This window comes from Chenopodium quinoa, unplaced genomic scaffold (assembly GCF_001683475.1).
Source record: "Chenopodium quinoa cultivar QQ74 unplaced genomic scaffold, ASM168347v1, whole genome shotgun sequence".
Classification (NCBI taxonomy): Eukaryota; Viridiplantae; Streptophyta; class Magnoliopsida; order Caryophyllales; family Amaranthaceae; genus Chenopodium; species Chenopodium quinoa.
The window spans coordinates 1,478,203-1,500,776 of NW_018744066.1; the positions used below are offsets into that span (position 1 = coordinate 1,478,203).

At 37.3% G+C, this 22,574-nt stretch overlaps 3 protein-coding genes across 5 annotated transcripts; 2 read left to right on the plus strand and 1 right to left on the minus strand.

The window, feature by feature from the left end:
- Positions 1-4,206: 4,206 nt before the first annotated feature.
- On the plus strand, positions 4,207-4,725 carry LOC110691082 (chitotriosidase-1-like). Its single transcript, XM_021868016.1, has one exon. It carries the CDS (start codon positions 4,207-4,209, stop codon positions 4,723-4,725), a length of 519 nt encoding a protein of 172 aa, XP_021723708.1.
- A 21-nt stretch (positions 4,726-4,746) lies between these two features.
- On the plus strand, positions 4,747-7,378 carry LOC110691083 (putative cysteine-rich receptor-like protein kinase 35). Its single transcript, XM_021868017.1, has 7 exons — positions 4,747-5,347; positions 5,425-5,553; positions 5,668-5,810; positions 6,054-6,264; positions 6,378-6,615; positions 6,699-6,793; positions 6,962-7,378. Exons 1-7 carry the CDS (start codon positions 4,747-4,749, stop codon positions 6,967-6,969), a joined length of 1,425 nt encoding a protein of 474 aa, XP_021723709.1. The 3' UTR covers positions 6,970-7,378.
- Positions 6,361-22,315, minus strand: LOC110690940 (phosphatidylinositol N-acetylglucosaminyltransferase subunit P-like). 3 transcript variants are annotated; one of them, XR_002505180.1, is made up of 6 exons: positions 22,116-22,315; positions 19,264-19,470; positions 17,663-17,735; positions 7,945-8,063; positions 7,530-7,837; positions 6,361-6,454 (listed from the first exon to the last, which is right to left on the minus strand). XR_002505180.1 is itself a non-coding variant. In XM_021867855.1 (5 exons), the coding sequence occupies exons 2-5, from the start codon at positions 19,448-19,450 to the stop codon at positions 7,713-7,715; spliced, it is 504 nt and encodes a 167-aa protein (XP_021723547.1). In that variant the 5' UTR covers positions 19,451-19,470; positions 22,116-22,315; the 3' UTR covers positions 7,467-7,712. The 3 variants fall into 3 exon arrangements, 1 of the variants encoding a protein (XP_021723547.1); XR_002505179.1 differs by having other exon boundaries at positions 6,370-6,454; positions 7,658-7,837; XM_021867855.1 differs by lacking the exon at positions 6,361-6,454 and having other exon boundaries at positions 7,467-7,837.
- Between the last annotated feature and the right edge of the window lie 259 nt (positions 22,316-22,574).

A 22,574-nucleotide genomic window follows, 5' to 3' on the forward strand; every position in this document is an offset into this window, starting at 1 on the left:
TCATTAACTCAAGCCAACCACGAACTTTTTTGACAACAAATAATGATTACATATGATTCCAAACGACATTATATGACCCCGGGATGGATTCCCTAGAATTTCAAGAATTTTAGACACTGGGCTCCGAAGACTCCAAAATTTCTCAAAAAGGTGGATATTATTAACCTTCAATTTTGGAAATTATTTTGACTTTTTTTCGCCCGCAAATAAAAATTGCCGAAATTTTAACCATGTTCCTTAATACCCTCCGGGAGTCCAATTGGGTGGGTGTATCCATCCAAATCGCCTTTAAACGACTAATTTACCGGTTTACAACTTGCACCGATTTCGTTAAATCAATCCTACCACGAACATTTATGATAAAAATATAATAATCATAAATGGTTCCAAACGGCATTATATACCCCGAGATGTAGCTCATAAAATTTCAAGGCTTTTCGACACCGAGCCTCGAAGCCTCCAAAATTTCTCAAAAAGCGTGATCTTTGCCTTGAATTTTAGAATCTTTTGACTTTTTCGCCCGAATAGAAGAATTGCCGAAATGATTACCATAGTCCCTAATACCCTCCGAGAGTTCAATTGGGTGGGTGGAACCATCCAATTACCTTTAAACGACCATTTACGGGTTTACAACTTGCACCAATTTCATTAACTCAAACCTACCATGAACAGAAATGACAACATATAATAATAATAATATATGGTTCCAAACGGTATTATATGGCCCCTAGATGTATTCCTTAAAATCTCAAGACTTTGCGACACTGGGTCCCAAAACCTCCAAAATTTCTCAAAAAGTATGGACATTAGCCTTCAATTTTGGAAATTCTTGTCTTTTTTCGGCTCGAATATAAAAAATTGCCGAAATGTCTACCATGGTCCCTAATACACTCCGGTAGTCCAATTGGGTGGGTAGAACTATCCAATTTGCCTTTAAACGACCAATTTACAGGCTTACAACTTGCACCGATTTCATTAATTCAAGCCTACCACGAACATTTATGACAACAAATAACGATCATATATGGTTCCAAACGACATTAAATGACCCCGAGATGTATTCCCTAGGATCACAAGGCTTTTCGATTCCGGGCCCCGAAACCTCCAAAATTTCTAAAATAGTGGATATTAGACTTTATTTTTTGAATTTTTAGACTTTTTTCGCCCAAATATAATAATTTCCGAAATGTTTAACATGGTTCCTAATACCCTTTGGGAGTCCAATTGGGTGGGTGGAACTATCCAATTTGCCTTTAAACGACCTATTTACCGGTTTATAAATTGCAACGATATCATTAAATCAAGCCTACCACGAACATTTATGACAACAAATAATAATCAAATATGGTTCCAAACGGTATTATATGACCCCGAGATGTATCCTTTAGAATTTCAATACTTTTCGACTCCGGGCCCCGAATCCTCCAAAATTATTCAAAAAGCGTGGATAGTAGCCTTCAATTTTGAAAATTTTGACTTTTTTTCGCCCGGAAATAAAATTTGACGAAAACTTTACCATGATCTCTAATACTGTCCGAGAGTCCCATTAGGTGGATGGAATCATCCAATTTGCTTTTAAACGACCAATTTACCGATTATTACAACTTGCACCGATTTCATTAACTCAAGCCTACCACGAACATTTATGACAACAAATAATGATCATATATGGTTCCAAACGATATTATATGAGCCCAAGATGTATTCCCTTGAATTTCAAAACTTTTCGACACCAGGCCCTGAAACCTCCAAAATTTCTAAAAAAGCATGGATATTAGTTTTCAATTTTGGAATTTTTTGTCTTTTTTTCGTCCGGTAATAAAAATTACCAAAATGTTTACCATGGTCCTTAATATCATCCGAGAGTCCAATTGGCTGGGTGGAACCATCCAATCAACTTGCACGGATTTCATTAACTCAAGCATAATACGAACATTTATGACAACATATAATGATCATATATGGTTCCAAACGACATTATATGACCCTGAGATGTATCCCCTAAAATATCAAGGCTTTTCTACAGTGGCCCGGCCCGAAACCTCCAAAATTTTTCAAAAAACGTGGATATTAGCCTTCAATTTTGGAAATTTTTGACTTTTTTTCATCTGGAAATAAAAATTGCCGAAATGTTTACCATGGTCCCTAATACCCTCCGAGAGTCCAATTGGGTGGGTGGAATTATCCAATTTACTTTTAAACGACCAATTTACCGGTTTACAACTTGCACCGATTTCATTAATTCAAGCTTACCACGAACATTTATGACAACAAATAATGATCATATATGGTTCAAACGGCTTTATATGACCCCGAAATGTATCCCATTGAATTTCAAGACTTTTCGACACCGGGCCATGAAACCTCCAAAATTTCTTAAAAAACGTGGATATTAGCCTTTAATTTCTGAATTTTTTGAGCCTGGAAATAAAAATTGCCGAAATGTTTACCATGGTCCCTAATACCCTCCAAAAGTCCAATTGGGTGTTTGGAACCATCCAATTTGCTTTCAAACGACCAATTTACCGGTTTACAACTTGCACCGATTTACCGGTTTATAATGGTCAATTTAATTAATTTGCACCAAACCCGACTTGAACCGAAATAGACACAAAACCCTTTTTAACCCGTCAAAACCCGAATTTAACCCAACTTGTTACTAACTTGACCTGAATTCAACCTAACCCGTTCCTAACCCGACCCGAATTTAACCCAACTTGTTACAAACCCGTCCCGAAATCAACTCGACTTATTATTGACCTGGCCCAAATTCAAGCCGACTTGTTATTGACCCGACCCGAATTTTTCCATACCTATTACTTACCCGACCCAAAAATTTAACCCGATTTGTTACTAACCCGACTCGAAATTAACACGATTTGTTATTCACCCGACCTAAATTCAACCTAAATTGTTCTTGGCCTTATTTCAAATCACCTTAAATGCAATTTAGACTGCCTTATTATTGTTGATCAAAGCATTTTGTCTAGGGAGACCAAGTTGGTCTAGGCCAGTAAAAGAAAGGAGCATCATCCTTAAATTTAAGAGTTAAATATAGTATATATTTATAATATGATCAAATGAGTTAATTATCTTCCTAAATTATAGACTATAGTTCCCTAGTATATTGTAATATATATTATAGTTAAAGGAAATAATTAGTTTGATAAAAATGATAATTATCTATTTATAATTAGTTGAACCCGAATATGACCTGACTTGGAAATGACCCGACCTGATTGTAACCTGCAAATTATTGACTTGAACATAACCCGACTTGAATCCGAGAATCACCCGGCTTGGCAATAACTCAACCTAATTATAACCCGCAAATTATTGACTTGAACCGAACCCGACTCAAACCCGAGAATGACCCGACCTGATTCTAACCCGCAAATTATTGACTTGAACCGAACCCGACTTGAACCTGAGGATTACCCTAACCCGTTTTAACCCGAATTAAACCCGACCTATTGTTCAACCGACCCGAATGTAGCCCGACTTAAACCCGACCCAAACCCGATAAGAAGTATGACCCGACGTGGCGCGACTCAAGCATGATCCAACCCAAACCCGACCCGCATAGATTATGGAATTAATCCGAGTTGGTCTGACCCGACCCGAGTTGACCCGACCCACTGTTACTCGATCCAAACCCGACCTGTTACCCAAATTGACAGCTCTAGGTGTACGGTACACCCATGAGTATATAACAATGTCTTGAGCCGCATCATTCATGAAGAACATGTAGGTGACAAGGTTTTGGAGTCTATCTTACCGCTACTTAGTACGATGTCAATTCGAAAGTAATTGGAAAGTATGAAGTATAGAGCAGTAGATTATGAATGAACTCTAGAGAACTGTACAATTTACTAGAAAGTGAAATTGCTAGTTAGTTGTATACTCGTACAAGTTAATTTTGAATTAGCTTTAGATATTTGATTGATGATGAAAAGTCTCTAGAACAGTATAAAAGACTGAGTCAAGGAAAAAAACAAGTCATGTAATTTGAATTAAACCAGTAACCTGACTTGCTCTCCTTTACTTGCTCTCCTTTTAATTGCTATATGATTGTACAATCGTACCTTTGTACGAAGTATTAATTAGGAAGAAAAATCCACAACTGACTTGAAATAACGAGCAAAGATAGATGGATCTTTTATTAAAAATGCAGTAGACTTGTATTAACCTTTGTGTAGAGTTTCAATGGGTTTTACAGTTAACAAACTAATGAAATTCATGTTATTCCTAGTGCAACTGATTCATACATTAGCCTACTATGGCGATGCAACTGATAAATTTGACACATCTTGGATCAAGTCAGGTTACTGGTTAACAGTTAGCGAATTTCTGGCTCCTGATGTTGATTCCTCTCTCTTCACCCACCTCTATTGTGCTTTCGCGGGCATAAACTCCACCACTTACCAACTCTCCATCCCTTCGTCTGATGTCCAATATGTCGCTTTATTCACAAACACTGTCAAACGCAACAACCCTTCTATCCAAACACTTCTTTCCGTAGGAGATCACAGTATCACACCCACTTTCTTATCTATGATCTCTAACTCTTCCTCTAGGAAGTCTTTCATCAACTCCTCCATTCAAACAGCCTTAACTTATGGTTTTAATGGGTTAGATCTCTGTTGTTTTCTGCCCAACACCACCTCTGACTCCTTAAACATGGCAAAACTCTTTGATGAGTGGCGGTCTTCTGTAGATCATTGAGATAAAAGATTAATCTTAAGCATGGGCATCCATTACTTGCCTACAACCTCTACTTTTGATCATGCTCAAAAGGATGGAACCGTCGCAGTTGATTTCCCTGTGGCTGCAATCCAGAAGAACTTTGATTGGGTTCATATGATGTCATTTGATTATTTTGTGCCCCAACAATATAAATTTGCTCACCCTCATGCTGCATTGTATGACCCTTATAATCCTCATGCTTGTACTGAGTATGGCCTCAACCAATGGATAAGTAAAGGTCTACCAGCAAACAAGATTTTGATAGGGATGCCTTACCATGGCTGGGTATGGACCCTTCTAAATCCAAAAGATAACCAGATTGGAGCTCCGGCTTCAGGTCCAGGAATCTACCCAGATGGATCATTGGGCTACCGATGGATCAAGAGCTACGTGAAGAGTTATGCGACTAAGATTGTGTACAATTCTACGTATGTTGAGAATACTTGCTCTTTTGGGTCTTTCTGGGTGGGCTTCAACGATGTGGATGCAATAAAAACCAAGGTTTCGTATGCTCAGAAGAAAGGCCTTCGTGGGCACAATGTCTATCAAGTTGGTAACGACGATAACTGGGTCCTCTCTAAGGCTGCAAGTAATTTAAAGTGTTAGTATAGCATTCTGAATGATATATCTCCTATTTCATACTGTAGTGACACAGAATAACAGGGTTACATTTATCAGCTGAAATAACAGGTGGAAATCAGCTCAATAAAAGGCCACTTTTAGTAAAGGTGTTGGTTCCTGCAGCTAGTATCTGCTGTCTCAGCTTAATCTTCTATATTCTCAGAGCAAGAATGCTTAATTATTGCAGTAAGTAAACAGTTAAAGTATGATAGGTTTGGCAGATTAAATTTTGGAAATCAGTTGATTGAGATTATAATCATTTTTATTCTTCTAATTTCTGCTTGGGTGCTGTGTTTATAGGATCTAAAACAACAGACACTCGAACCTTCAGTTATGATTCACCGGATGTAAAAGCATTTGGTTTTGAGGATATTAATGAGGCCACAGATAATTTTTCATTTTACAAGAAGCTTGGAGAGGGTGGATATGGACCAGTTTACAAGGTATGCAAACTACACTTGCTTCGTTTTGGTTTATAGGAGTATACTGTTTTTTATGTCTGTGTCTGAGGAAATATGGAGAGGATATACCTCTCAGAAGTTTTTGAAAACGGATGTTAGATTTTTGTTCTCATAAGCGAACAAGGTTGTGTTTGGTTGGAAGGAAATCTTTTCTAGAATAAGCATTTTCCCTCCTCGGCCCTTCATATAAATACAGCCTAAACATAATCTTATCCTCTTCTCCAGGGAAAATTAAAGACAGGACAAGAAATAGCAGTTAAGAGACTTTCAAAAGCATCAAAGCAAGGATTTGAGCAGTTCAAGAATGAAGTAATGCTCACTGCAAGACTTCAACATGTAAACTTGGTTAAGGTGATGGGATTTTGCGTGGAAAGAGAAGAAAAGATGCTTATTTATGAATACCTTCCAAATAGCAGCTTGGATTTCTACCTCTTTGGTATAGCTGTTGTTCGAATAAGTTTTATGATGACACACAATCTAGCTAGTGAGCACAAGCATAATGTTCTTCCAGCTTATAGTTTCCTTTCTGTGTCTTTTAAAATGTTGCAGATCCTGAGAAAAGTTTACAGCTCGATTGGGGAATTCGTGCTCACATCATTGAAGGAATTATTCAAGGCCTTCTGTACCTGCAAGAATACTCGAGGCTAACGATTATTCATCGAGATCTAAAAGCTAGTAATATTTTACTTGACAAAGATTTAAATCCTAAAATTTCAGACTTTGGCATGGCAAGAATATTCGAAACAGACGAATATGAAGCAAATACAAGAAAGATTGTAGGAACATAGTGAGTATATGGTTATGCTTGTATTCTTGTTATTCACCAATTATTTAGGTTATACTCGGAACAAACTAATCATATTTTGGCAGTGGATATGTCCCTCCGGAGTATGTGAAGCAAGGAGTATACTCCAGAAAACATAATGTTTATAGCTTTGGAGTGCTGCTGCTACAAATCATAAGTGGTAAGAGAAATAACCAATTCTACGGTGCTAATGAAGGATACAACCTCTTGGAATATGCAAGTAAATAAGCAGCCAAGTTTATCTAGTAACTGATTTCTGTATATGACAAACCTATATATTTCACATATATCAGACATAATTTCTATGGTTGTCAAATGAATTTATCAGGCATATGAGTTGTGGAAACAAGATGAAGGCATGGAATTTGTGGATCCAGCATTAGATGATTTAAATATCAATTATAAGCTAATGAGATGTATGCAAATTGCTCTATTATGTGTTCAAGAAAAGCAGGAAGACAGACCATCCATGCTGGAGATTTCAGCCATTCTCAATAACGAAATTGAACACATTATGATCCCCAAAAGACCAGCGTTTTCTACCAAACCAGATGCAGATGCGGAGCCAACTCCATGCTCACAACATCTGAATAATTTTAATTATGAATCAGTAATATCTGAGCTTGAACCTCGATAATGTTCTATTTCCCCTGATTCTCCTCAATTTCCGTTTGTTTTGTAGAATTAATGCTAAACTTATTTTGAGTTAGCAGGATTATAAATGTAATGTATAATTAGTCCCTCAAGCATGCAGGATATCATAAAGATATCACTAATCTAAATCAAGCAGAGGCAACTTTTTTAATTCAATAATTCTAAAAAAGAATCATTCATTCATTCATTCATTCATTCATTCATTCATGCATGTAGCAAAAGGCAGAAAAGAGCGTGCTTACATGTTATTGATCACTCAATGTTATTGAGAGTTGGCCTTCAACAAATTAACACAGCCTACCTTCACATTCACACAAATACTACAATAATCAGCCAAGCAATGCAATGGGCTATCAGCAAAACCACTTACCCAGATATTATCTACATGAGACGACTTAGTCCACTGATGTCAACATATACAATTGTCATTTCAAGTCTCTAAACATAAGCTTATTTATTTGGTTGATGCCAATATCCGAGATAGGTTCAATAGGCTGATCATCTTCAGCAGTTGATGTCATGAAACTTTGTGGGTCTCTGCTGTGCTCATCTGTCAAGCAAAACAGCATTAAAAGTCATATCTAACCTCCACAATGCAGGATAGAGGAAACATTCAGGGAAGTTTGACTTGGTTTCCAGCAGGAAAAGGTAGCTTACCATAAATCACATTCAAGGAAGTTGGGGAAGGAGTTGCCATAAAGTTGAGGCCTATATAAAATGCCAGTCCCAAGACTATAATGACCATGCAATACGTTGGTACAGCTACAGCCCAGTACCTAGAATCAGAAACAAACATTAGCATATTTCCATATATATAGGTTGCCGTTCAACTGTGTTAGAACTTGAAACTCTAACCAAAATCACACAAGGGATAGCACTAGAAATCCAAATGACCATGCACTGATGCATGGGCAGCAGGTTCAATAGCAAGGTTATAGTGTAACCAACACTTGTCAATAGAGCTGTCAATTTGAGTAAACGGGTCAGGTTTGGGTCGGGTAAGAGTGGGTCGGGTCAACTCGAGTTGGGTCAATTCAAATTAATTCCATAACCTATGCGGGTCGGGTTTGGGTTAGGTCATGCTTGAGTTGGGTCACGTAGGGTCATACTTCTTATCGGATTTGGGTTGGGTTTAGGTCGGGTTAATATTAGGTCGGGTTACATTCGGGTCGGGTGAAAAATAGGTCGGGTTTAATTAGGGTTTTCACGGGGTAAAACGCGTTAGGGTAATTCTCGGGTTCGAGTCAAGTCAATAATTTGCGGGTTAGAATCAGGTCGGGTCATTCTCAGGTTTGATTCGAGTTCGATTCAAGTCAATAATTTGCAGGTTATAATCAGGTCGGGTCATTTTCAAGTCGGGTTATTCTCGGGTTCAAGTCGGGTTTGGTTCAAGTCAATAATTTGCGGGATATAATCAAGTTGGGTCATTTCCAAGTCGAGGCATTCTCGGATTCAAGTCGGGTTATGTTGGGTCATTTCCAAGTCAGGTCATATTCGGGTTCAACTAATTATAAATAGATAATTATCAATTTTATCAAGCTAATTATTTCCTTTGACTATAATATACTTCCTTCGTTTTCTTTTACTCACAACACTTTCCTAAAAAGGAAATGTCACAATACTTGCAACACACTATAAAAGGAAAGTTACTTTAGGGAAAACTATACTATTTCCCTTATTTAAAGCACATGGCCCACTAAATTACACTCCTAACAACCACTTATCCTATTTTAAAGTTTATTATACTCCCTCCGTCCCCTTTTGATAGTCCCTTATGGGCAAATTTTGGTCCCAAAATGTTTACCCCATTTGCTTTTTCCAACAACCATTAATATTAATTTTTTACCGAAATTCCATCTAATTTGCAACAATACTTGTGCAAATATAAATTTCCCATGTAAATTTTGTTTTCCCATGTACTTTTATTACTTTCTCTCTCTACTTTTTTGCATACCCAATGTCAATTTACTTTTTCAATGTATTTTAACTATTCTTATTTATGTTTATTAATTCCCGTGAAAATTGCCCATAAGGGACTATCAAAAGGGGACGAAGGGAGTATCATGTAAACCCCACCTTTCTTAAATACCGCGCTAAAGGGTGTGTTGCATCTAAAAGAAAACGGAGGAAGAATATGACAATATACTAGGGAACTATAGTCTATAATTTAGGAAGATAAATATCTCCTTTGACCATACAACAAATATATACTATATTTAGCTCTTAAAATTGAGGATGATGCTCCTTTCTTTTGCTGGCCTGGACCGACTTGGTCTCAGAAGACAAATTGCTTTGATAAAAAATAATAAGGTGGTCTAAATTGCATTTAAAGTGATTTGAAATCGGGTCAGAAACAATTAGGGTTGAATTTAGGTCGGGTCAACAACAAGTCGTGTTAATTTCAAATCAGGTTAGTAACAAATCAGGATGAACTTTGGGGTTCGGTAAGTCATAGGTATGGTAAAATTCGGGACGGGTCAATAACAAGTCCGGTTGAATTTGGGTCAAGTCAATAACAAGTTGGGTTGATTTTGAGTGGGGTTTGTACCATGTTGGGTTAAATTCGGGTCGGGTTAGGAACGGGTCGGGTTGAATTCAAGTGATGTTAGTAACAAGTCGGGTTAAATTCGGGTTTTGACGGGTTAAAACGGGTTCGGGTCAATTTCGGTTCAAGTCGGGTTCGGTGCAAGTTAATTAAATTGGCCGTTGTAAATTGGTAAATCGGTTCAAGTTGTAAACCGGTAAATTGGCCGTTTAAAAGCAAATTGAATGGTTCCACACGGGCACACACCCAATTGGACTCCCGGAGGGTATTAGGGACCATATAAACATTTCGGCAATTTTAATTTCCGAGCGAAAAAAAATAAAAAAATTCCAAAATTGAAGCCTAATATCCACGCTTTTTGAGAAATTTTGAAGGTTTTGAGGCCGGTGTCGAAAAGACTTAAAATTCTATAGGATACATCTCGGGGTCATATAATGCCGCTTGGAACCATATATGATCATTATTTGTTGTCATAAATGTTCGTGATAGAATTGAATTAATGAAATTGGTGCAAAAATTGGTCGTTTAAAGGCAAATTGAATGATTCCACCCACTCAGTTGGACTCCCGGAGAGTATTAGGGATCATGGTAAACATTTCGGCAATTTTTATTTTCGGGCGAAAAAAAATCAAAAAATTTCAAAGTTGAAGGCTAATATCCACGTTTTTTGAGAAATTTTAAAGGTTTCGTGGGCCCGGTGTAGAAAAGTACTAATATTTTAAGAGATATATCTCGGGGTCATATAATGCCATTTGGAACCATATATGATCATTATATGTTGTAATAAATTTTCGAAGTAGGCTTGAGTTAATGAAATCCATGCAAGTTGTAAACCGGTAATTAAATTGGCCGTTTAAAGGCATATTGGATGGTTCGACCAACCTAATTGGACTCCCGGAGGGAGAGTTTTAGAGATCGTGGCAAACATTTGGGCAATTTTTATTTGCAGGCGGAAAAAAGTCAAAAAATTCCCAAATTTAAGACTAATATCCACGTTTTTTGAGAAATTTGAAGGTTTAAGGGTCCGGTGTCGAAATGTCTTGAAATTTTAGGGAATACATCTCGTTTGTCATATAATGCTGTTTGGAACCATATATGATCATTACTTGTTGTCAAAAATGTTCATGGTCAGCTAGAGTTAATGAAATCGTTGCAAGTTGTAAACAGTTAAATTGGTCGTTTAAAGGCAAATTTGATGGTTCCACCCACCAAATGGGACTCCCGGACGGTATAAGGAACCATGATAAACATTTCGGCAATATTTATTTATGGGCGAAAAAAAGTAAAAATTTTCAAAATTAAAGGCTAATATCCACGCTTTTTTAGAAATTTTAGAGGATTAAGGTTCGGTATCGAAAAGTCTTGAAATTATAGGGGATACATCTCGGGGTCATTTAATGCCGTTTGGAACCATATATGATCATTATTTGTTGTCACAAATGTTCGTGGTAGGCTGAGTTAACAAAATCGGTGCAAATTATATACCGGTAAATAGGCCGTTTAAAGGCAAATTGGATGGTTCCACTCACACAGTTGGACTCCCAAATGATACTAGGGACCATGGTAAATATTTCGGCAATTTTTATTTCTGAGCGAAAAAAGTAAAAAAAAGTTCCAAAGTTGAAGTCTTGTATCCACGTTTTTTGAGAAATTTTAGAGGTTTCGAGCCCCGGTGTTGAAAAGTCTTGAAATTATATTGGATACAAATTGGGGTCATATGATGCCGTTTGGAACCATATATGATTATTATTTGTTGTCATAAATGTTCGTGGTAGGCTTGAATTAATGAAATCGGTGCAAGTTGTAATTCGGTAAATTGGTTGTTTAAAGGCAAATTGCATGGTTCCACCCACCAAATTAGACTCCCAGAGGGTATTTGGGAGTTGGGACCATGATAAACATTTCGATAATTTTTATTTCTGGGCGAAAAAAATCAAAAAAATTTAAAATTGAAGGCTAATATCCACGCTTTTTGAGAAATTTTGCAGGTTTCAGGGTTTGGTGTAGAAAAGCATTATTATTTTAGGAGATACATCTCGGGGTCATAAATGATCATTATATGTTGTCATAGATGGTAGTGGTAGACTTGAGTTAATGAAATCGATGCAAATTGTAAACCGGTAAATTGGTCGTTTAAAAGCAAATTAGATGGTTCCACTAACCCTGTAGGATTCCCGAAGCCCGAATGGTGTTATGGACTATGGTAAACATTTCGGCAATTTTAATTTTCGGGCGAAAAAAATCAAAAAATTCCAAAATTTAAGACTAATACACACGCTTTTTTAGAAATTTTGGAGGTTTCATGACCCAGTGTAGAAAGTCTTGAAATTTTAGGGGATACATCTCGTGTTCATATGATGTTGTTTGGAATCATATACGATCATTACTTGTCGTCATAAATATTCATGGTAGACTTGAGTTAATGAAATCGGTGCAACTTGTAAACCGGTAAATTGGCCATTTAATGGAAAATTGGATGTATCCACCCACCCAATGGGACTCCTGGACGGTATTAGGGACCATAGTTAACATTTCGGAAATTTTTATTTCCGGGCCAAAAAATAGTCAAAATTATCAAAATTGAAGGCTAATATCCACGTATTTTGAGAAATTTTGGAGAATTCGGGGCTCGGTGTCGAAAAATCTTAAAATTCTTGGAGATACATTTCGGGGTCATTTTATGCCATTTGGAACCATATATGATCATTATTTGTTATCATAAATGTTCGTGGTAGACTTGAGTTAATAAAATCGGTGAAAGTTATAAACTGGTAAATAGGCCGTTTCAATGCAAATTGGATGGTTCCACTCATCCAATTGGACTCCTGGAGGGTTTTAGGGACTATGGTAAACATTTCGGCAACTTTTATTTTCGAGCGAAAAAAGTCAAAAAATTAAAAAATTGAAGGATAATATCTACGCTTTTTTGAAAATTGGGAGGTTTCGAGACTTGGTGTCAAAAAGTCTTGAAATTCTATGAGATACATCTCGGGGACATATAATGCCGTTTGGAACAATATATGATCATTATTTGTTGTCAATAGATGTTAGTGGTAGGCTTGAGTTAATGAAATCGGTGCAAATTGTAAACCGGTAAATTGGTCGTTTAAAGGCAAATTGGATGGTTCCACCCACCCTTGGACTCCCGGAGGGTATTAGGGACTATGGTAAACATTTCAACAATTTTTATTTTCAAGTGAAAAAAGTAAAAAAAAAAAACCAAAATTGAAGGCTAATATCCACGCTTTTTGAGAAATTTTGGAGGTTTTGAGATCCGGTGTCGAAAAGTCTTGACATTCTATGGGATACATCTCGAGGTCATATAATGCCGTTTCGAACCATATATGATCATTATTTGTTGTCATAAATGTTCGTGGTAGGTTTGTATAAATGAAATCGGTGCAAGTTGTAAACCGGTAAATTGGTTGTTTAAAGGCAAATTGGATGGTTCCACCCACCAAATTGGACTCCGGGAGGGGTTTTAGGAACCATGGTAAGCATTTCAGTAATTTTTATTTCTGGGCGAAAAGAATAAAAAAATTTAAAAATTGAAGGCTAATATCCACGCTTTTTGAGAAATGTTCGTAGTAGGCTTGAGTTAATGAAATCAGTGCAAGTTATAAACCGATACATAGGCTATTTAAAGGACAATAAGATGGTTCCATTCAGCGACGTGTACTCACGAAGGGTGTTAGGGACCATAGTTTAACATTACAGTAATTTTTATTTCCGGGCTAATAAAAGTAAAAAAATTCTAATTTTGAAGTCTAATATCCGCGCATTTTGCGAAGTCTTGGAGGTTTCGGGGGCCCGGAGTCAAAAAGTATCAAAATTCTAGGAAATAAATCTCGAGGTCATATAATGCCATTTGGAAACATACATAATCATTATATGATGTCATAAATGTTCGTGGAAAACTTGAGTTAAAGAAATCGGTGGAAGTTGTAAATTGGTAAATATGCCGTTTAAAGACAAATTGGATGGTTCCAACCACACAATTGGACTCCCAGAGGGAATTAGGGACCAGGGTAAACATTTCGGCAATTTTTATATACCGGTGAAAAAAAGTCAAGAAATTCAAAAATTGAAGGCTAATATTCACGCTTTTTGAGAAATTTTGGGTTCTTGGGGGCCTAGTGTCTAAAAGTTTGAAATTTAAGGGAATACATCTCAGGATCATTATTTTTAGTCATAAATGTTCGTGGTAGGCTTGAATTAATGAAATCGGTGCAAGTTGTAAACCGGTAAATTGGTCGTTTAAAGGCAAATTGGATGGCTCCACCCAACCAATTTGACCCCTATAGGGTATTTGGAACCATGGTAAACATTTCGACAATTTTTACTTCCGGGCGAAAAAAAGTAAAAAAAATTTCCAAAATTGAAGGCTAATATGCACATTTTTTTTTAATAAATTTCAAAGATTTTAGGCAGGTGTCGAAAAGAAATGAGATTTTATTAGATATATCTCGGGGTCATATAATGACGTTTGAAACCATAAATGACCATTATATGTTGTCATAAATGTATGCGGTAAACTTGAGTTATTGAAAAAAGTGCAAGTTGAAAACCGGTAAATTGGTCGTTTAAATGCAAATTGGATTGTTCCACCCACCTAATAGGACTACATGAGGGTATTAGGGACCATGGTAAATATTTCGGCAATTTTAATTTCCGGGAGAAAAAAAGTCGAAAAATTCAAAAATTGAAAGCTAATATCCACGCTTTTTGAGAAATTTTAAAGGTTTTGGTGCCCGGTGTCGAAAAGATTTGGGATACATGTCGGGGTCAAATAATTTTATTTGGAACCATATATGATCATTATATGTTGTCATAGATGTTTGTGGTAGGCTTGAGTTAATGAAATCGGGGCAAGTTGTAAACCGTTAAATTGACCGTTTAAAGGCAAATTAGTTGGTTCCACTCACCCAATTGGACTCCCGGAGGGTATTATAGACCAAGGTAAACATTTCGGAAATTTTTAATTCCGAGCAATAAAAATTATAAAAAATCCAAAATTTGAATCCACGCTTTTTGAGAATTTTGGGATGTTTTGAGGCCTGGTGTCGAAATTTTTTGAGATTTAAGGTGACACATCTCGATGTCATATAATGTCGTTTGGAACCATACATGATTATTATATGTTGTCATAAATGTTCGTAATAGGCTTGAGTTAATATAATTAGTGCAAGTTGTAAACCGGTAAATTGGTCGTTTAAAGGCAAATAGGATGGTTCCAAACACCCAATTGGACTCGCAGAGGATATTAGGGACCATGATAAACATTTCGGAAATTTTTATTTCCGGGCGAAGAAAAGTAAAAATATTCAAAAATCGAAGGTTAAATATCCACGCTTTTTAAGAAATTTTGGAGGTTTCGGGCCGTTGTCGAAAAGCCTTTTGATTTTTAGGGATATATCTCGGGGTCATATAATGCCGTTTGGAACCATATATGATCATTATATGTTGTCATAAATGTTTGTGGTAGGGTTGAGTTAATGAAATCGGTGCAAGTTGTAAATTGGTCGTTTAAAGGCAAATTTGATGGTTCCACCAACCCAATTGGACTCTTGGAGGGTATTATAGACCATGGTAAACATTTCAGCAATTTTTATTTCCGGGCGAAAATAAGTCGAAAAATTCAAAATTTGAAGGCTATATCCACGATTTTTGAGAATTTTTGGAGTTTTCGGGGTCTAGTGTCTAAAAGTCTTGAAATTCTAGGGAATACATCTTGAGGTTATATAGTGTCGTTTAGAACCATATTTGATCATTATTTGTTGTCATAAATGTTCGTGGTAGTCTTGAATTAATGAAATCAGTGTAAGTTGTAAACCGGAAAATTGGTCGATTAAAGGCAAATTGGATGGTTCAACCAACCTAATTGAACCCCCGGAGGGTATTTGGGACCATGGTAAATATTTCGGCAATTTTAACATCCGAGCGAAAAAAAGTCAAAAAATTCCAAAATTAAAGGCTAATATCCACGCTTTTTGAGAAATTTCGAATGTTTCGGGGCCCGGTGTCGAAAAGCATTGAGATTTTAGGGGATAAATCTCAGAGTCATATAATGCCGTTTGGATCCATATATGATCATTATATGTTGTCATTAATATTCGTGGTAAGCTTGAGTTAATGAAATCGGTGCAAGTTGTAAACCGGTAAATTGGTCATTTAAAGGCAAATTGGATGATTCCACCCAGCTAATTGGACTTAGGGACAATGGTAAACATTTCGGCAATTTTTATTTCTGGGTGAAAAAAAAGTCAAAAAAAATTCCAAAATTGAAGGCAAATATCCATGTTTTTTGAGAAATTTTGGAGGTTTCGGGAAGAGCTGTCAATTCGGTTAAGCGGGTCGGGTTTGAGTAGGTAAGAGTGGGTCGGGTCAACTCGTGTCGGTCAACTCGGATTAATTCCATAATCTATGCGAGTTGGGTTGGGTAGGGTCATGGTTTATTTGGGTCACGTCGGGTCATACTTTTTATGAGGTTTGGGTCTGGTTAATAACAGGTCAAATTAGAATCAAGTCGAGTCATTCTCGGGTATGAATCGGGTTCGGTTCAAGTCAATAATTTGCGGGTTATAATCAACTCTGGTCATTCTCGGGTTCAAGTCGGGTTCGGTTCGTTCAAGTCATTAATTTGCGAGTTATAACCAGGTTGGGTCATTTCCAAGTCGGGTCATTCTCGGAGTCAAGTCGGGTTATGTTCAAGTCAATAACTTTGCAGGTTACAATCAAGTCGGGTCATTTCCTAGTCAGGTCATATTCGGGTTTAACTTACTATAAATAGATAATTATCATTTTTATCAAGCTAATTATTTCCTTTGACTATAATATTTATGGCAATATACTAGGGAACTATGGTTTATAATTTAGGAAGATAATTATCTCCTTTGACCATACAACAAATATATACTATATTTAACTCTTAAATTTGAGGATGATGCTCCTTTCTTATACTGATCGACTTGGTCTCCCTAGACAAAATGCTTGATCAACAATAATACGGTGGTCTAAATTGCATTTAAGGTGATTTGAAATCGGGTGAGGAACAATTTGGGTTGAATTTAGGTAGAGTCTATAACAAATCATGTTGATTTCGAGTCAGGTTAGTAACCGATCGGATAAAATTCGGGTCAGGTCAATAACAAGACGGGTTGAATTTGGGTCAGGTCAATAAAAAGTCGGGTTGATTTCGGGTCGGGTTTGTAACAGGTTGGGTTTAATTCGGGTCGGGTTATGAATTCAAGTTAGGTTAGTAACAAGTCGGGTAAAATTCGGGTTTTGACGGGTTAAAACGGGTTTGGGTCAATTTGGTTCAAGTCGAGTTTGGTTCAGGTCAATAATTTACGGGTTACATTCGGATCGGGTCATCTCCAGGTCAGTTCATGTTCGGATTCGGGTCTCACATACCCGGGTCTAGGGTTGGTTTCAGGTCGGGTCAGGGTCACCATTTTTTTGGGTTTAGATGGGTTGGTTAATAATTGGGTTTGAGTCGGTATTTTGGAACAGGTTAACTTTTGACAGCTCTACTTGTCAAGCAGCATTAAAAGTAGACTATTAACTTGCTTGCCAACACAGTATTTGTTCTCCAATGCCTAAGGCTTGATGCATCTAGGGTTTCAAGGCAAGGGGATAAAGAACACGATGACTTGCGACCTTTGCTGTCAGACTAAAAAAAATCCTTTCCTAGTAAGGTTTTAACTCTTCTGAGAGCTCGTATGCCTCTGTTTAAGCCATGGAGGCATTGCTAAATGAGGTAGTAGAGGGTGCTCTTATAGATTATGCTTAGTTTATTTACAGTCAAAGTTTAACAAGTGCACAGCTCACCTGTTAGGATAGTAGAAGATCCCAATAGAATGCAACCACTGCTCAGGAGCATATGCCCATATGAAGAATATAGCTGTTCAACAAATATAACAAAAATTCTGTTAGTAAATACCAAGAAAAAAGAACACAACATTTGCAGATCTCAGCAGATTTATTTATGGAAAAATGTAAACTAATAATCCCACCTTTAGTCGGTCTTCCACAAACAATCCCACCTTTTGAAATTCCAGAAATAATCCCACTTTTTGCCCCTATCTTCCATTAACAATCCCTGACCGGTTGGATTGATTTGGTAACCGATTTTCTTAAGTTAAAAGACACGTGTAGGTTTTTAATAGGTTTAGTCCGATTTTTAATAATTAAAAAAAAAAACAAATCTAATTAAAAAAAAAAAATAAAGAAGAAAACCCCCAGCCCCGCCACTAGCCCAGCCTGCCACTGCACTCCTCTCCCCATCCCCGCCCTTGCATTCTCCGGCAACCACCACCCTGAAAACACCACCAGTCGCACACCCCTTCCACAACCATCAATTTCGCACAATCCCGGAGTTCAACGATGATGTAATTCGAACACACGGAGTTTTGAGATTTTTCGTGGGGGTGGGATTTCGTCGGGGTGGTACTTGGGTTTTGTGGGGCTGTAGGCGTGGGTTTTGTGGGGGTGGTGGGTTTTGTATAGGTGGGTTTCATGGGGTGGTTTTTGTGGAGTTTTTCAGGCTAAGGGTTGAGTTTTTAGGGCCAAGAGGAGTTATTTGGGGCTGTGGGTGGTGTTTTCGGGGTTATCATTGGTGTTTTTGGGGCTGTGGGCGGTGTTTTCGGGGGTGTTAGTGGTTTTGGGGGCTGTGGATGGTGTTTATTTTGGGGCTGTCAGTGGTGTTTTCGGGGCAGTCAGTGGTGTTTTTGGGGTTGTGGGTGGTGTTTTTGGGGCTGTGGGCGGTGTTTTCAGGGGTGTTAGTGGTTTTGGGGGGCTGTGGATGGTGTTTATTTTGGGGCTGTCAGTGGTGTTTTCGGGGCTGTGGGTGTTTTCGGGGCTGTGGATGGTGTTTTCGGGGCAGTCAGTGGTGTTTTTGGGGTTGTGGGCGGTGTTTTCGGGGCTGTGGGTGGTGTTTTGGGGGGCTGTGGGTGGTGTTTTGGGGGGCTTTCGATGGTGTTTTTGGGGCTGTGGATGGTGTTTTCGGGGGCAGTCAGTGGTGTTTTCGAGGTTGTGGGTGGTGTAATTTGAGTGAGGCTCGGGTTTTGGGGGTGGTGATGGTATTCCGGCGTGGTTGGGGGTTTCGTAGTGGCCTAATGGGTGGAGGTGGCGGTAAAGGGTGAGGGTTGGGGTGACCACGGTGGTGGCTGGTGGTCGTAGAAGAGATTAAGTTTTAAAAACAAAGGGAATTTTTTTTAACCTGTTTAACAGGTTGTAGGTCAAAGGGATTGTTAGTGGAAGATCCCTATCAAAGGTGGGATTATTTCTAGAATCTCAAAAGGTGGGATTGTTTGTGGAAGACCGACTAAAGGTGGGATTATTAGTTTACATTTTTCCTTTTTATTCCAAGAAGCTCAAACGAATCACAACCAGAAAAATCCATGAGACAATGGCACGACGGTTAACTGTACCTGTTGCAACAATAGTTGTTATAGAACCCACAAAGCCATATACTTCAGCTGGTTTTGGACCATGTTGACCAGATACACCCAATCCAGAAGCTTTATTATCAACATTTAAGAAAGAGCCAGCACCTTTCCTTTTCCTTGACAGGCTGAGAACTCTTCTTGGGCTATTAACAGGTTGAGGATCTTCCATATTGTTCTTTGGTACAGCACCTATCAGACCCATTAAATACAAGCTGAATTCACTTACGTAATTAAAATATGAGCAATTTTGAAATCATCAAGATCCAGCGTTCTGTTACCTATTTACAGCCATCTGAACTTCCAATAAAAAGGTAAAGAATACAGAGCATTACAGATGATAAGCTACTAAGCTGTCAGTGCAGCTGTAGTCACAGTCTACATAATCAATCTGCTTGTCATTATATTAAAGAAAACTTCCTTCATTCATATTTCTTTATAATTCTAACAGGAAGAAAAAGGAGCAAACATCAAATATTATAATCTCTTTAACTTTCTCATTTGTATACCATGATCATTTACAACTAATTTACATGTTCTTCATGCTTTTATTAAACTTTCACAAAAAGCAAATCCAAAACATTTAAAAGAGTGATCTATAATAGAATAATCAACATAATTTAAATAAAAATATTTCCATATGAACCAAGTTGCTCCATATCAGCATCACAAAAGCCAAATTTGATACTTCTTAAACATCATCTACAACTACCCACGTAGCATCATCATCAAATTATCAGATTCTTCTCTCGTTCAAATTGGCTTTTATCTCCCAAAAGTCCCAGTATCTCACACCCTTTAAATTTGTCACCTCATTGCTCAAATTCAGCTCAAAAATCATAAAAGAGACTTAACTAATTACCACGCAACATTTCAAACCCCACATTCCCATTCAATACTCCTAAAAGTAACCTACCTGCCTACTTCTATGCCTATGACCCTTGAAGACAAGCAGCCATATGCCCATATCTCTCTCCTCACACTTGTTTCTCTTTTTTAATTCAATTTTTTATAAAGGGTCTTTCACCAGTCTTATACTTGCTTGGTGCAGTCATGGAGCACCTTATATGCCAATACATTCCCCTACTTCATACTGCTCCAGAAGCTTCAAATACATACATTGAGGGAATAGAAGGAGGATTGTGGGCTTAGAAATGCTGCTAAGATCTACAGGACAAAGTTTGGATCCTCAGTTGATTTGGAGGAGAAATGGGTTGAAAGAGCAATGGGATGGGTAAGTCTAAGTGGATAAGGGTTGCTGTAGTGAGTAATCTACTTTGTTAATCATAGTGTTTGGTGACAGAATCACAATTGGTTTTGGCCTTCTGCGTTCTATTTTGGAGATGAGAGCTAATTCAGACCAGAAAATCATGAAATCTAACAGCTAGCATATGTTGCCTAATAAATTCAGATCAGAAACTCCATCAATAGAATACAGTACATATCTAACTAGAATGCTCTTGCAGAAACCTAAGCCTTGATTTGTTTAGTACTGCACCCATAAACAAAGTTGCTTGCACCTATAAATCAAATTAGCTTGTACCTGTAAACCTAAGTTGAAGACTGTTAGGTACTGCACCTAAATGGATCTAACAATCTTCTACCTCAGCAATAAGTTACTTGCATACTCAGCTAGTTCTACCTTTCTGCACTGAAGTCAGCATTAGCATAAATATAAACACGTCATTTCCCTCAAATGACAATTCCACTAGACATGAAAGGGCTTGGTCAAACTAACTAAGATTACCAGGATTTTTTTTTTTAAAAAAAAAGGGATCATGCATTCCTTTTTATCAAAAAAAGTATGTTTGTACGGAGTATAATTTTTCCAAGAAACAATTCCATAATATGATTAAAAAAAAAAACATATATGTGGACTTGCAGGTTAAGGATCATGGAGTTCAATATTTTACAAAGTCCCAGCTTGCATCTATTAAAGCAGAACTAGTAGCATACAAGTACATCAAAGTTACAACACAAACAGACTGTTACCAGCTAGGTAAGGTAACAAGATTGCTTCTATTCCATCATGCACTAAAACATTTTAGATTAGCTACCATCTAAATTCCTTCAAACTTCAAGGTGTCGTAAACTATTGCCAGTTTGTCGTTTTCAGTTAACAATGATATTTACAATCTGTAGCACTGTCAGTAATTTAGCAAATAATTGTTGTGCACACAATATTCCAATCTTGATGCCTAATTAAACCTGTAACAAAGTTTACAACCCCCCACAACTCGATAAAGTGCTGCAGGATGATCTGGCAGTTGATACCACATTGAGGACAGCAGAGCTTCTAAAATTGAGCTGTTGACCCAAATTGCTAATCACTTACTGGTCACATTTCACCATTTATTTCAGCCTTTGCTGAACCTCCCACAGCAATATTGAGGAGCTCATTTCTATTTGTAAATTAAAGATCTTTCACCATTATTACGCGACACGATTACTGACCCTAATAGGCACCTGACATGCTAGTCCATATTCCATAACAAAAGGCCAATTTTATCAAAGTCACTTACATGTAAGAGTGAGACAAGGTTTTCCTTTAAAAAAAAAAATTGCTTCTGTACAACATAATTACTAGTTCATTCTGAAATAGATTTAATTGTTAGAAACTAAAAAGATAATCACTATTAATTGGACAGAAATTATGATAGCAATTTACCAAATCAACAACAATAAGAATACCAATCAAAACAAAAACCAAAAAAGAACCACAATTCAACAAAAACTTAATTAAAGCACCAAAATAGAACTCAGATTACATGAACCCTAAAACCCTAACATAATCGGCGCGAAATCTGGAAGTTTAAATTCGGGGAAAAACAAATTACCTCTAAGAAGGAGTGGAAGACGATTTGGCGGTAAGTTAGCGTCGTTATAGTAGAAGCAGCTCAGAGTTGCACTAACAATGGTGAGATTGTTGATGGTGAAGGCGACGCCATTGATGCAGCAGACAAGTGCACAAGTTTACAGTTTTATTCAATCTTTTACCAAAAAAATACAGTTATTATCGTCACTAATTGAATGTATGACGTATTTTTTTATGCAACATTTTTACATGTGATTTTTGGCCGTTGACTAGTTGAGTATAATTTGATAAAATATCTACTCCCTCCGTCCCTAAATTACATTCCTCTTTGGAAATTTACACGGGAATTAAGGAGGAAAAAATAAGACAAATAACAATAATTAGATAATGCAATGGGAAGTACAAAGATAGATTAGTTATTACTCATGATATGTCATCAATCCTTTGCAAAAAAAAAAAAGGACCAATCACATGCTTCTAA